General features: G+C 35.1%; 1 protein-coding gene across 10 annotated transcripts in view; it reads right to left on the reverse strand.

Annotated features, from left to right (window-relative positions):
* The window catches only part of ptbp3 (polypyrimidine tract binding protein 3), a 76983-nt gene extending 65324 nt beyond the window's left edge, over window positions 1-11659 (reverse strand). For 5 of the 10 annotated variants that reach the window (XM_066711035.1, XM_066711030.1, XM_066711031.1 and 2 more), the window contains exon 1: window positions 11452-11576. Coding sequence is in view for 4 of the 10 variants with exons in the window: in XM_066711026.1 (XP_066567123.1) it covers window positions 11452-11644 (193 nt within the window). In the remaining 6 variants the exon portion in view is untranslated. Of the gene's footprint in view, window positions 1-11451 lie in introns of all 10 variants that reach the window. The other 5 variants (XM_066711026.1, XM_066711025.1, XM_066711028.1 and 2 more) reach the window with 3 other exon arrangements.
* Between the last annotated feature and the right edge of the window lie 4615 nt (window positions 11660-16274).

Here is a 16274-nt window from a genome sequence, read left to right on the forward strand (position 1 = left end):
TTGCAGAAAATTTCCCTGAAAAGCGATGCATTTCTTGATAGAGATTGGTCTGCTCGGTGCAGACGTAAACAAAGGTATGGTCGTTTCTATGCAGGACAACATATCTGCCTATTCTCGACGCACAGAAATACCCTTGAAAAAACATGCTTCTCCACAACTCTATTCAGTTGCTTGTTGTCTGCAATCAGCTCCTTACTCCCTTTATTGTACAGTATCGAAGGAGGCTTACACACAGCTGTTGAACTCGTACTCCAAACAAATTCAGATTCACATAGCAACAAAGATATTCTGAGAGAAGGCGGACATTACCAAACATTAATCACAACATTTCTGTATTATAAACCTACAGTAAAAAATAAAAATAACTTAGTCATACACTCTGGTTCACAAACAGAACTCCCTGTATTTTTTCCAGCTTTATAAAAGATTGGTTAAATAGCAGTTACTGGAGAAATATGTAGCTGATTTATACATTTGATATGGGTTCTCAGAAAATATTAGACTCTGGCATGGATTCTAGAAAAAAAAATATTAGAAAAAATATTTGTATAACATAAATAATTGAGGCTTACCACATTTAGTACAAAGGCTCTTAAAGAGTACTTTAAAGACCAACAATTACAAAAAAAAGATTGTACACACTCTGTGCACATTAATAATTCAAAGTATATTAAAGGGTAGTCTGAGATGTACAAGGTTAATAAAGGTGTGCTGTTAACATACAGACTTGAGGAAAGAGATATGAGGTTAGAGATTTAATGACACAGAGTTCATCTTGGCTACTGATGGAACACATTGGTCTCCCCACAGGACTGGTAATGAACGGACAGGGGGGGGTAGGTGGCATATTTGTCTGATCCCCACTCTGGCTTGACATTGCATAAAGGAAAAACTGTGTCCCACTAGGACACCGTAATGATGCCTCTTTCCAGTCCAAATCACACTTCCTTCACGAAAACAAACACAGGTAACTGTAGCACCCATGCTCAGGAAAAGTACTTATTATTTAGAGTGTTTCATCCATTCAGTCTTTACACAATGCCATCTTTATTGCTGCGAAGGTTGTTTTTTTGGAAAGGATTATGAAAACTTTCATCCGGTTACAAAACCATCCCTACCGTTTACACTAAGCAGGTACAGCTCATATTGTGTGGGGAATACTGTGTAGGTATTGCATAGACCCACCAAGAACTATGGATTTAAATTACTATCACACATGCACGCCCAATATTGTATAGACTTTCTGTGAACTAAACATTAAATTCTTAAATAAATTGTTATAACAGAATATTAAAATACCATAACACAGAGATACATATTTTTCCAGTCAAGCACATGCAATTTTAATTTCCAGATGCAATACATAGGAAGTGGTGAAGTTTATTTCGGTTGCATGAGCAATTCCAATTAGCACTCAAATGGTTCAACAGCACAAACTGTCTGAAGTCAAGAGGAGTGCAGTACACCACAAAATAAACAGGGCTGCTCACTGCAGAGGAGAAACATTCACAGTGGCTCCATTATTGTCAGTGTGCTCCAATACATATTCGCACAAAGGGGGGGGATCCTGAGCATTGCTCCAAGTAGGTTTCCAATTACTAAATTAAATATTCTTTTTACATGCAATGACTGGTTTTCATTTTCATGCCTGGTGCAGAGCAGAAGAACCAGTTAAGTGCAATGCAAAAAAGGCCTGACTTCAGCGCTCTATAATTTGACAAGTCAACAGAAAATCTTAATCTTTATTAAATCTTAATTGTTTTTACAAAAAGTATTTGATTTAACATTTATTTTACTTAGAAGTCACATGGAGATTAGACCCTTATTTTACACCTGAGACCTGAGATCTAGCAAAAAAGAATTCGTGACGAAACTCAATAGGCCACTAAAGAACAAAAACACGTTTTCAAAATTTTAAATGCAGATGAAAGAGCTATAAAACAAACTTTGAATTAACCACCTGCAGTTTATTTTTTGGCTTCTTGCTGGGGATGTGCTATAGTTTTGCTTGAACAAACACTCATATAATCTAGACTAAAGTATATTAGTTAGACATCAGATATTATATCAGATATTAGATATAAAAAAACAGCAAAGTCATTAAGCCACTTAACACCTGCTGTTTTTCTTTAATGTCAACAGTCCTAAAAATCAACAGAGATTTGCTTCAACTGCTAGAAAGTCCATTCAATATTACAATTGTCAACTTTATTCAAGGAACCTCCAATATACTAAGAACAAGAATAGTTTTAGTAATAATAATTTCCTATTCAGCAAAGAAATACAAAAGTGAAATAACTTTTTTTAATATCAGATACAGAGAATCAGTTTTATAATGTACAAGTACACTAGTGAAATGTGCTCTTATTTTATTAAAGTGGTTATTAATTCCTATCAGACAGATAATCCACAATGACATCAAATTTATTAATACTAATGGTTGTTAACTACATGTTACAATAAATGTAGATAATAAAAGATACTGTGTGATACTGTGATAATAGTTTACTTATAACAGAAGAACACACTCCATGTAAGGGCTATGGTCAAAGTCAGAAATGTTAAGGTTTGATAAGCATAAGCATTTTTATTTTTTACAAACCTTTGGGCATTATACTGATTATAAATTAATTAAATGTCAATTTAATGTAATATGCCTTCTCTTAAAGGTGCTTGGTTTTCTGCCCTGGATACATTTATTTGTATAGCTACCATTTCTTTCGCATTGGTCAAATGGAGGTCTACATGATGCAAAACATTCACTTTTCTTGCAAATTTCCCCTTACAAAATTTGCTTTTAAGTGCAGAAATGACAATCTCACTACATTTTACCTCCTTTATTGGAGACTCCCATACCACACATCCCTCCTCTACCATACTGTACACCTCTACTGTCTTGCAGGTTATTCAATTGTCTATTCAGTGGTTATTTCTAGACTTGACTATTGTAGCTCCATACTTATTGGATGCCAGAGAACTCTTCAGCTGCAAGGGGTTCAGAAGGCTGCAGTCAAGCCTCTACAAGTCAATCAAAGCACTGCAATGATATCACTCCACTCATTTGTTTCTCTTCATTGGTTTCCTATGCATTTCAGGGTAGACATTACAGTTTTAACCTTGGTTGATAAATGTTTGCATAACCTCGCCCCACCTTATCTGTCAGAGCTGCTGGTCCCATATATGCCCTGTCGCTATTTCAGATCTTCTGGGTAGGGCTTACATATTGTTGCTACTGCTGTGAGATCAGTCAAGCTAATATTATGAGACATGAGATGCAAATTAAAAGCATGCATGTTTAAAAATGCTTTTATTGGATTTTGCCATTTGTACTGTTCATGTTTTGTTGGTTTTTATTCTGGTGTTCACAACTGATTTAGCTGAATTGTGTTTTTGGTTTGCAGTTGCTCTTGCTTTTTGCATTCTGGGTCATATTTGTCATAATCGCTGCATTAGTCAGTGTTTTAGTCAAAATAGTGTGTTGTGATACATCTGCTGCTGACTAATTGTAATCTTTAAGCTGGTTTGTGCAGTGTGTGGGGATGGCTTTTTCAACATGAATTGTGCTTTATATCTAAATAATAATGATGAACCAGCAGATTTATTTTCCCTATTATTTCATGATTTGAAAGCTGCTAGCTGCCCTCTGACAAATGTCAATGTACACTGCTACAAGGTACAATATTTTAATGGGACTAATTAAAATACCAGTAAAATACCAGTAAAACTAGTTTCCCCTTCATTATTTGGACTTCAGTATGATTTAAAAGATCATTCTGACAACCAGTGTATATGAAGCAGGGTTCAGCTCAAATTTCCTTATAAGCTGATTTTACTTTATTTTAGGCTGAGATGGCTGGTTTACATGGAGAAACTATAAGACACTTCTGCCATTTCCACTTTTTTTTCACAAGTAGCTGAGATCCTGTGAACAGCTTTGTCTGAAAGTGAGAGATTGCCCGTCTTTGGGGAGACTGGCCTTCCGCTGGAATTTGTCAGAAAAAAGACTGAGGCAGGAAATTGGTACACCAACCCCCAGATGGGAGCAATATCGAAGAAGAAAGAGCTGTAGTTAAAGATTTCAAATATTTAAAGAAGAAAAGGACGGTTGTAACACCACTAATATTAACCCTTTGATGATTACAACAGGGGTTGTGCATAAAACCCCATGAGTATTGCTTTGATCACTATTCAAAGAACATCTGCACAATACAAGCTGATGTCCGTATGCCTCCTAGTACTAGCACAGAGTCATGGCATATTAAAATGAGCACTGCAAATCTACTAGAGTGGTTTAGGCTTTTTTTTTTTAAGACCCATCTGCACCTGTAATATATATTACTATATATTTGACTGTGTTTGTTTCTGCTTTGTGTATCACTTCAGTAGTCACATATTTGATGTGACAGAAATCTATATTAGCGTACAAACAATAAATGTACATGGTGAATCAGCCTTTAATGTTGAACAAAAGGCAGGAGTGATAGGAGGTTTCACACACTGGATATGAGCAAATAATAAATTGGAATGTGATGGGAGTGACATTGACGGAACTTCTCTAGTTAATTTATTGCATGCAACTACAGTTGCTGATGTCTTGCACTAGATTTTATTTGTACCGTATCAAAAATGTAGCTCCTTTTTAAATATACAATTACCATACAATATCGCTCAATCATGTCTTCTAAAATATAAATGTACTTAATTAGTTTGTAAGTAATAATACGGTTTTCATTACATGAGGCAGAACGTAGACTAACTGCTGCTTTTGCTTACCAAGATGTAACTTGCTGAAAACAACTACACAGTGAAAGGACCAATCAGAATCAAGTATTTTTCACACAGAGAATAAGAAACTGATTAATTAATTACAGCAGTATGGTTTATTCTAGTACTGCACATATTGCACAAAGAAAATACTGAAAATGACAATCTGGCGGAACAATCTAAGGCATTATTGGCACGTCTGAGGAGTGTTTATAATACGTCTACAACATTTAAAACAAAAACTATTTCCAAGGTTTCTTCTTATATCAGACAACATTTAGCTTTGTCTAAATTAGTTCTATATCTCGGAATAAGGTATCAATTTCAGCACTATATAAAAGCTCTAACTCTTTGTGGCACTGAAAAGCACACAAAATGCTACAAATTTCCCACTAGGTTCATGCAACCATTTTCCCTCTTGTAGCATTCATGTTTGGTTCACACATACAATTTTTTGCAGAAATCAATTTTAAGAATCATTCCATCAGCTGCAAATGAGGTGAACACTTATGATCTATGGACCATGCAAAACTACATTAGTGGTCCATCTTCATTTGACTAATATGCATAGTGGTCTTCATTGTAAAGACTACTAGCATTGTCAAGACAGTTAGACACTTTGAAAGTACAATGTGAGATATTTACAAATGTACAAAAGAGCGAAGAGGTAACCAGCCATGATGGTGAGAAAAACTCTACTAAAACACCTAACTACACAAATGGAAGGACAAGGTTTGCTTAGAAGGAATTATATAGGCCCTCCTTAAGAGAACAGTAGGCACATAAATATTCATTGAGTTACTGGAGAGTAATACATATTTCAGGAACTCAATGTCCACTGATGTGAGGTGATGAAGAACACTAGAACTTGTTGTTCCACTCTGAAATCGCAGCAGGTGCCTAAAGCCACAAGCCTGTATCGTATGGTTCATTTCTTCCATGAAATCAGGGTTTTCTTTTAGCTTAATTATCCTACTATTCCATTAACTATGTAAGTTTAGTTACACTTTAAATTTGTGTTAGAAATGATATAATAAAGTATTTTATAAGAAGTCCACCAACAATACTAATATGGTTTTCACAAATGGCACCGATTCTGACAATCAGCTTGCACAGCTCAAATTGATATGGATTTAATGGAAACATTTCCAGAAAGATGGCCATGCAATTGGTATTGATTTTTAAATGGAAACAAACGATGCTGGATTGCAATTACTATCATTCACCCTTTTTTCATGCTATGACAGAGGCACAGACATTCAAGGTTTTGTGAAACACATGAATTGATACCAAGTGTAAGAACTGGTTTTACAAGTCTGAAGGAATAAAGACAGTGAATCAACATAAGGACAGCCATAGCTATGTTGAAAATCATTCTGCAATTTCTCCATACTGCTACCTAACCTTTCTGACATTTACGGACCATGAAGATTGACTATCCCTGCAAGGTACATAAAACATAAAAAGAAGGAAAATATTATGGAAGTTTTATTTTTCAAGCAGAACTTAATTTAACACAAAATGCCTTCATTATAAAACAGAAATAAAAGTACAATAAAATGCCTTACTCTTCGGGAATTCACTTTTTTCTTACCCTATGCAAGGTATTAAAAAACAGTACACTGTAGTGGATTTCGTAACTCTACATTATCACCAATTCCTTAGTCTTTAATTTGCATTCTTGCCTTAACACATTTCATAATGTACAAAGACCCCTCATCTTGTGTGCTATTAAAGGGCACATTAAACACCAATATGACCATTTTGTATAGGTTTAAAAACAGACTATGATATACTTTTCCAAAAATACTGTTAAAACCAGAGTGACTGTTTTGTGCATATGAGCACCACGCATTCCCTTAAAAAGCACAGATGACACGCCCCTACCAGAAGTAATGAAGCAAAAGATAAACAGCAGCAAATAGTAACAGCTGAACCCATAAATGCCTCATATTCTGAGGAAGAAGTAGGCCATAAAGTGGTAGATTTTCAGACCAAGAGATTACAAAACAACCAAATGATGCAGATCTACTGTACACTCAAACATGTATAACATATGCCTTTTCTTCTAAAAGTACAGAGAAATGTCATTATACACAAACAGCAGATAGACTAGAACTAATGTTAAGGAATCAGTATTGAGCTACAAGGCAGATATTGCAGATAATCATATAGTTATACTTGTACCAGTAGCAATTGTGCTATTTGAATTTGTTTTATTAATAGTTTTTGTATTCCAGAATTACTGGTGTGAACAATTCTCTTCTATTTGCAATACAAACACATTTTTTAAAATATCACATACATAATTATAACTGCTGTTTAATACTTACCTGTTATAACAAGTTGTTTGTATAGCTAATTTCATTATGTTGTCTTTCTTTACAATAACAGCACAGTCAATTTATACAATATCTTCCACACAATATTTTAAATTAAGCAAAATGTAATGCTTGTTCTCAATATTATTTAAAATCAGGAATGCACGGATGCACTTGCTCAAGATTGCAGAGGATTTATCATTCACTTAGATAATATACTGCCCCTCTTTTCACAACAATACTTACGTCTTATAACTGAACATGTTGAGAGCAGTTCTACATTATCATTTAGAATAAATGGGTGCATTAAAAATGTATTATGGTGTATTATCCATGAGTAGAAAGTATGCACAACATACAAATACTATAAGTATTCAAAGCTAAGCATATGTACCCTTAACCTAAAATGCGTAATTTAAATAACACCAGCTTTACAAGTAAATGCATATAAACACACACCTTGAGATGGATACAAATTTCACATCATTTTAGAGCTCAACTTAAAATTTTAAGCAGGCTTTTTGTCCTGTAATTCAGAGTTAATGGTATATATTTTTAAAACACTTATAAACTGGATGAACTCAAAGTAGAAAGATTTTCTTCAGAAATGCTAGGCTTTAGATGGCAGTAGTTATACCTCCCCCTAAGCACACAAGTTCATTTTGTTAGGCATTTTTCTTTATATGGGACCAAGAAGGGCAACAAAAACACCAATTTCACAAACACATCAATTAGCGAACCCTATGCTATGACAATATTGAAACCTTGAAAGCTCTGGAATGTAGCAAAACACCCCACCCCCACATCTGCAGAGACTACAAAACCCTGTGGCTTTAAAGGGAAACCTTCAAGGAAATATATTATTGATTTGAGGCTCATATTTTCAACATCTTATTCATGTTTAAAAAAAAAAAAAAAAAAAAAAAAAAAACAATGTGAGCCTTGCTACTTATGTTTATTGAGAAAAAAATATCAACCAAGCAAAAAAATGCATTGTTTAACTAAAAGAGGGGAATCTCGTGTATCCTTGTTTTTTCAGCTGACCACAAAGACTAAACTACCAGTTCATAACCTATATTAAAACACACCTTCAATTGCACTTTTACAATGGAGCAGAAAGGTCCAGGCAAAGTAGACAGGCGGTTCAGTGAGATCTAGCTCTGGCCATCCGTCACACTAATATCACATGACAGGGTGGCAATAATGATGCTGTGTGATTTTCAACAACAAGGAAATAATGCCTTACAAATCATGTATAGGAATTTTAAAACCATCAATCATGAAAAAAATAATGCCTACATTGGTTAATACCCTCAACGCCTTTCCCCGTTAGAAAATACAACAAAATTCACTGCATTTTCACTGGTTTGGAATTTGCAAACAATAGAGTACATGACCATTTTCTTGCCCCTCTGCATTTCCAGCCCATGGTATTCCACTGAAGGAGGATACACAATACAATAGGTCACACAATACAATATCGAAGTCACAGTTTGAGGGACAAGAGTTAACTTGACCATGTGTAACTTGACAACATAATCTTCACGGTACACGCCATTGCCCTCTTCCAGACATTACTGAGCAGGTCGAACAGGTTGGGAGTTCTCCTCCCCCAACATGACTTGGATAGGGTCGGACAAACACCACCCACACGCACTAAATCAGTTTCCAGCCTTGAAAGATCTTGAGGAATGAAAGGAGTTTGGTGCAGTATCCTCGAGTCTCAAACATGAAGCTACCAATGTGGCTTTGTAAATGTTATTTTTACTTCCTTGTGTTTTTGATTGTTTCAGGGTTTTTTTCTTTTTCAGGCTGTGTAGAAATACTGTGGATTTATTAAGCCTACAGACCTCAAATCTTGGTTTTCACAACCTAGGTCTTGGGAAAATGTTCCATTAAGCGAGTTTGCTGACCTCAGGATGTGAAGTCATTCAAATTAAATAATTGTATTTAACACCTTTAATCCTACAAGGGATCCCCCCTCCCAAAGAAAAAATATATATATTTAAAGTGGTAGCCCTCACAAACACAAATTTATCACCACAATAAAAAAAAAATTGGTTATTGTACAATACATGTATTTATTGGCTACACATACATAAACAAAGAAACTAAATATTAAGCCAAGAAGTACACAGAAGCCAATTAGTTCAATTGTTTCTAAAGCATAAAGAGCAAGACATGAATGTACGTATCTTTGAAACACTGGGGATTACTTATCAAGCACCTACCACAAAGCTAGCAGACTAGTGAACAATATGGGTTAATTTCAAGTGTAAGTATGACCAACACTGCTCCATGTCATTTATTCATTGTTATATATATTTGATTAAATACTAAATATGTTTTCAACTTGAGAACGCAACAGTTTTATTTTTAGTTTCTAAAAGCTGTTAAAACCCTGTTTGTCTGCATTTTCTTTTTAGAATGAAATTACCACTTCACTAAAAACAAAACTTAACAGTAATTATGAATATAAAATGTTAAAAAGTAAGTCTTAAAAATGCACACACATGCCACTAAAATATAATCTAAACCATACAAGGTAGGTATTGTAATCCCAAAACACAGAACTTTCCTCTTGCATAACAGGTTAGTTATAGGGAAATTCATTTTAATATCGAGGCCCTAGGGGGGTTGTTAAGGAGTCCAACTGTTCGTGTTTTCTTAACATATTATAATATTTAAAATGTATTCATCAGTAGAGCGTATTACCATATTTTATTGTCCCTGCTGTCCTGGGTGTCGATAATGGATGCGGTTGAAAGGTCAACTCTAGCGTAATGAACCTCATTTTCTTCACCAGAACACACTTTGTTTCTCTTCAATGCTTTATGTGAAATTAAGGAAGCGACCAGGATGTACTAACAACGTTACAGTACTTGTATTTAGTTAACAACTGAATTTTGTTCAAACTGTACTTTTTTTAATTTTGGATACGTCAAAGCACAGTGACGTCACGAACAATCGGTCAAAGCAGAGGGAACATGAAACGTCACGGATCGTAAAACATTACCATATTAAACATGTTATTAATTAAAAAAAAAAAAAAAAAACGTCCTGGACTGGGTGAGACTATAAAATGCCCCATACTTAGTTCAGTACATATACTATACCTATATAGAGATAGATATCGATATAAACACACACAATATATGATCAATAATGCAAGAGTTCCTTGTCAAATAAAGCATACGTCATATATTTGGGCAGTATAACACAGTGCATTGTTTTAGGTGCAAACCAGTCAACTTTTTCGTGTTATGACAATCCGGATCTCATTTAGTTGCCGCCCCGCATTACATAAATGTAGTCGACTGCATTGAAATAACACGCCAGACTGACCCGTACGGGGCTCGTTTCACACTAATTGAACGACCGATTTAAACCCGTCGTCCGTGCAAGTCCATTTTTATACAGAAACAAGTATTCCCCGCCCACAAACCATAAACACAGCTTTCTATATGAATATATCAGTCGTGCACCATGTTAACAATCTATATCTATTGTAAGATCCTGTTCCACTGCTCTAATTACCGCTGAATATAGAGGTTAGTAAGTTTGTGTTCAGTATGATGATACAGTGTAGCCTATTGCAATGTTTTCCCGAGATGTAGCTACATTAGTAACGCCCCTCGCTAATCTTAAAATGGCAGCATTTCATTTCACCAAGAATACAGGATCGTCTGTGATTTAAAGCTAAATGAATGTAGCACGAAACACTGACAAATAGCCAAATTGCATGGTCATAGATCGGGAAGGAAAAGCACAACACAGACCAGTCTAGTCTTAACCTAGGACACATTTGAGGTGTGGGGGGGGGGGATAAGAAAGAAGAAGGCTGCATGCTTCCTCTAACTTTTATTATAAACAATCAAAACCCGCTCGGACAGAGGGAGGAAAGAAAGTCTGGCACATGGTGCGGCCTGATGCCATTCTTCCACTCGTTTAAAGTCTGCCATCCAGCCCAATAATAACAGCCATGATCCCCAGGTCAGTCCAAGCAGAAACCTTTCGAACATCAACTTCGATCGAATGCGGCTGGCGCTCATCCTCGTCCTCTTCCTCCCAGTCTGCCTTTCACTTTCACACGGTGCAATACAAGCAGATACGCACAGAAGACAAATTTAAATAAACTAAAACCGGGGACCAAAGACACTCTCACACTGGGCTGAATTGCGAATAAAACACTGTATGTACCGAATGCAAGGGTGTTGTATTGCAATTGGATTGTTCACAGATTGAATGCACCTAATCAAATATATATGTCGATATTTTAAAATCTGTACATGTATAGATTGTATATAGAACATCTTGAATGGTATTGTACAGCATCAAAACATGATGAAATGTTATTTTCACTTACCCATCCATGGCACAGAGGGAACCTTGGCTGGAGGGAAGCGACAGTACGGGTTGGCAGAAATGAGAAGATGGATTAGGGTGTTGTTACTACGGCTCAGCTCAGAAGCGCACACACACTCTTCCTCTGGCTCTGCTCTCATAGGCACAAAGACACGCTTCCTGCTCCTGACGTGAACACAGAAATACACAGACATGCACAGACTCAACACCACATACAAAATGGCCTCCTTTTTTTTTTTTTTTTTTTTTTTTTTTACTGACCGTGCATATTATACATCTTTTTGTTTGTTTGCTTGTTTGTTTGTTTTGTTTTGTCCATATGCGATTCTTTGTGCATTGTGCGCCAGCTAAGGCACGAGTAGTTGGGAAGTCCTTGGGAAACATATTCACATATTCATGTCATACAGCAAATGCACATTCATTTTCATGCAGAAGCAATGGTGCTGAACAGTTCTTGAAAAACAAAATGTGGAGGGTCAATGTGGGAAACATAATTGGGCTGCTGTGGTACAGAGAAGACAAATGTGGAAACTTCTGTTAAAAGGATCCAGTACATACATCTGTCCTTATTATTTTAATGGGAAAATAATAATAATAGGCTTAAAGATGTTTGTTTCAAGTTTTTTTTTAAGGTATTGCATGCATTGCATAGTGTATAGCAATATTAAAAACAATAACAATGCTTAATATACTTTACGCACCTTATTACAGTTCCTTACCACTCTTAAGAGGTCATCCTGAAGAACAAAGTTCACTTTAGGATTCTCTGCAATAGGGAAGTAATAGACTTTTATAGTTCCTGTGAGTACTGTAAGTTACATTTTGACTTCTGCTGTACTAAATAATAATTATTGATGTAATGTTGTTATTTCCCCTCTCCCCAAAGAAGGTTGGTTCCCTTCTTAAAAATAGGTTTGCGGTTTTAATAATTAGTTATAATTGGAGCCTCACATTTTCTTCACATCTATACAATTAGACAATCACTGACCACTGTAGAGAGAATGTTCATCTGACTCAAAGATATATGGTGGGTTCTTATAAATGTTACTATTTTCATAGTATATTTTTAATTCAATTACCAAAGATTGTGGATATTGCTCTGCTGTTACAATTAAAAAAGGAAATGCATTTCCACCAAGGTGACACGATTGTGATTTATATAGGATAATAGCCTTCAGAGTTATTAGTAAGAAATGGATACAGACTGGGGTGTGAATAGTCAATCCATATTGTTGAACAGTGTAATCTATGCTTACTGTTTAAGCCTCCTTTAAGAACACATCTCCTTTATTAGCATGTCTCCTGTTTTTATTAGTAGATTAGTAGATTGTGATTGTGCATTGCATCGGATGTATGCAGATCAATATTAAAACAATAACAGATATGTTTTTAATTCTGCATAATATACTATGCATATTGTTTTCCTGTCCTTTCTTGTTCTTCTAAGCATGTATCAGTTTAGTGGCCAGATTCCAGAGCTGATTGATCAAATACTTTTCTCTGCAGACATTTGTGTAGATTTTCTTTAAATAGTGTACTATTTCTTCCAAATGTACTCCATCCCATTTTCACTCTTCTTCTGTATGTTCTCCATCTGTATTGAAAGAAGAACAGACTAGAGCGGGACAAAAGAAGCTATAGAATGGATCTCAAGAGATGCAAAAATACCCAGCAGACCACATAAAAGATGGGAAGATGAAATAAGAAGCTTGACCTGGAAAAGAGACACTGTACATCAAAACAAATTGAAACATCTTGGGGAGGGTTTCTGCTGCTGCTGATATAATATATATATATGAAAATATATTTTTTTATGTTTTGGTTGTATAAATATGCCGGTTGCAGACTTTCTTTTAAATTAAGGAAAACGGTCATCAGCCACCGATTGGCAAGTAAAACACCAGTTATGAGCACAACTTAATAAAATAGTAGTGCATTTCCACTTTGTATGTGTCTAGAAATGTAATAAGCCAGTGATTATTTTGAATGTAAGTCACATTAGATAAAGCAGGGATCAGTAAAATTAAATATGATTGTCAAGTGTTTTTGTGGGAGTTATGGTCTTTTATTTTTGTATGGCCCCTACCTTAAAGAAGCAGATTGTTTCACATTAACAATAAAATATTCTTATGATTACTAAACCTCACATCACACCTGCCACTCTCTCAGAGGGTCCACAATTGTTAAGAAGATTACAGAAATCGCAGCTTTCTGACTGTTGTACATTTTCTTTTAAAGTCACAACAGGAAAGTTCTGAGTCACCGAAAACTCTCTTGATGGCAGTAAACAATCAAAAAATGAACACAAAGGTAAGAAACATTTTCACCACCACCAATACATATTAATAGCAAGACAGCTCAATCATAGTTACTGGTTAATATTCATGAACAAAATAAAAAACATTGAAAAACGTTTTGCCACATTGTTGAATGCCTGGTGTGTCACATCTCATCTCATAGTGTCTGATCTTATAACTTATGCAATCATATTAATTTACTATTCTGCAGTATTTCCAACTGAGTTTGTGAAGCTGTATATGAAATGTCACTGACTGCCACATTATACTTGTATAACTTGTCCTTGAAGTGTCGTTTGTAGGTCTTAAACAAGAAATGTTATCCTTTAAATCTGCTAAAGCACTAGAAAGCCGACACCAGTCAAACCAGCTTTGTGGAAATTCTGTAAATCATTTGAAGTTATATATGCAGAAAATAAGTCAAATACATTTCATTTGTGTGGTCTGAAATTAAATTGAGAACAGGGAATTGTCCAAGTCAGTCTACATGAAGTTGCACCTAATATGTCTGACCTCAGTTTTCAGTCCTACTTAATAGAAGACTTTCCAGCACAGAGTACAGTAATTGCTACTTAAAACAAAACGGACAGAACTATACATCACATCAGGTGTCTGTTTTTCAGGAATGTTATGAATTAATAAAAAATCAATACTTATCTGGTATAAGTTGTTTATTCAGAGTATTGTAGTGGTGTATAATGATTTTTAAGTCAAACTATGAAACTTCATACTGTACCAGAATTATTCTACAGTAATTAAAATGTGGATTTAATTTAAGAGAAAATAATTAGGCCCAGCATGATGCAAAAAGCAAAATAGATACTGCTGTGTTTCTGTGTATTTCATATCCTGCTTGTAGGATGTTACACAGACTTAAATAATCTTGGTATGGGCTTCTCAGTTTAATATAATGTATGTAATATGGCTATCCATATGTGTATACATTTTTATATGTATATTTGTGTGTGTATGTGTTTATCTCTTTTAGCCTTCATCTAGTTCATAGACAAGTGCTGGAAACATTTAGCACTGGCTTCAAATACTCAAATTAAACAAATCTAATTTGAATTCAATTTGCACTTGTGTTATTGTTTGCTTAATTTATGTATTTAATTTTATAAACTACCAATAATTTCACATTGAACTTCAGCAGTATTGCTGTAACTCACATAGGACCTATCTGCAGAAATGTATCAGAGTTCTAGTCCTTTTGAAACCCTTATTTAATGACTGTACTGATGTGTTCTGACCACTCATCTGGATAATTTGTACATAAAGGATGCAAGTGTTTTCAGTAATTTATAGTCTAAACCATACAATTATTTCCAGCAAAAAATATTTTACAGCTAACCTTTTCCTCGTCTTCAGTGCAGAAGATTTTTCTTTCTTCGTTGGTGTTTTGGGAAAATATACATAATTCATAAGGGATATATCTGTGCTTTTCTGTAGAAAAGTCAGTGCAGATACTAAAATATCACAAGGTAAACAGACATCAATTATGACATTGAAAAAGATAAGTGTAAATTTAATCTCAGATTTCAGCTCCAGCTAGTTCCTAAATGACACCTTGGAGAACAAAGTAAGCAACTCCATTAAAGGGAATGATATACATTATAGTCTATTTCATCCCTTATCAACAGTCATGTGCAGTTAATTCCAACCAGGCTTCTTAAGGTTCAACTTCCAAATAGAGTCCAAAAGAAAACAACAACAAAAAAAAGCAGGCATAGAGAGTATATCCCCGGTCACACGATCACACACACACACACACACACACACACACACACACACACACACACACACACACACACACACACACCACAAATAATATACAAAGACTTAATCAAATGGTATATCTATAGCTTAGCTTTATGTGTGGTGTTGCTTTTTTGTATCAGTTCGTGTCATTAATACATGGGCTTTTCTGGTTAGTAATGCCCCCCTCAGTTTACTGGAGGATACAACACATGCTAATTTTAAAGGGAGTTCAAATAAAAAGGAACAGAAGCAGAGACTCAACAATTAAAGACAGTCTGGATATAATACACACTGGAGATTATACTTTGAAAAATAGAAAACATTAGCATTGTGTTCTCCATGAATGTGTTTATAAATGGCTTGTTTCAGGTTCATGTTCCACTCCACATGAGAAAATCCCTTAACTGTTGCAGGCAAACCTCAAAGACCTGCAAAAGACCAATGAGAAAAAATTGAACTTGTGTTGTCAGTCTGCTGGATCTACCCCTACCAAGACCACTATGGCTCAATAATGTCTGTGAATTAGGGACTGTAACAATACTAATACTGATAATGAATTGTTGATGTTCTGTGGTGGTGGTACAGTAACATTGTGTGCACACTTTATATTCCTGGAATGTAAACACAGTGCAATTCTGAATGGATAAACTATATATATATAAGAACTATCAGACAAATGTCTTATACACTATCTTGCAGGTTATATTTGGGTACGATTCATACAATTAAAGTTCTGTACAAACATTTGTGACACCTTTTTGTGAACAAG

The sequence above is a fragment of the Amia ocellicauda genome, chromosome 8 (assembly GCF_036373705.1).
Source record: "Amia ocellicauda isolate fAmiCal2 chromosome 8, fAmiCal2.hap1, whole genome shotgun sequence".
Lineage (NCBI taxonomy): Eukaryota > Metazoa > Chordata > Actinopteri > Amiiformes > Amiidae > Amia > Amia ocellicauda.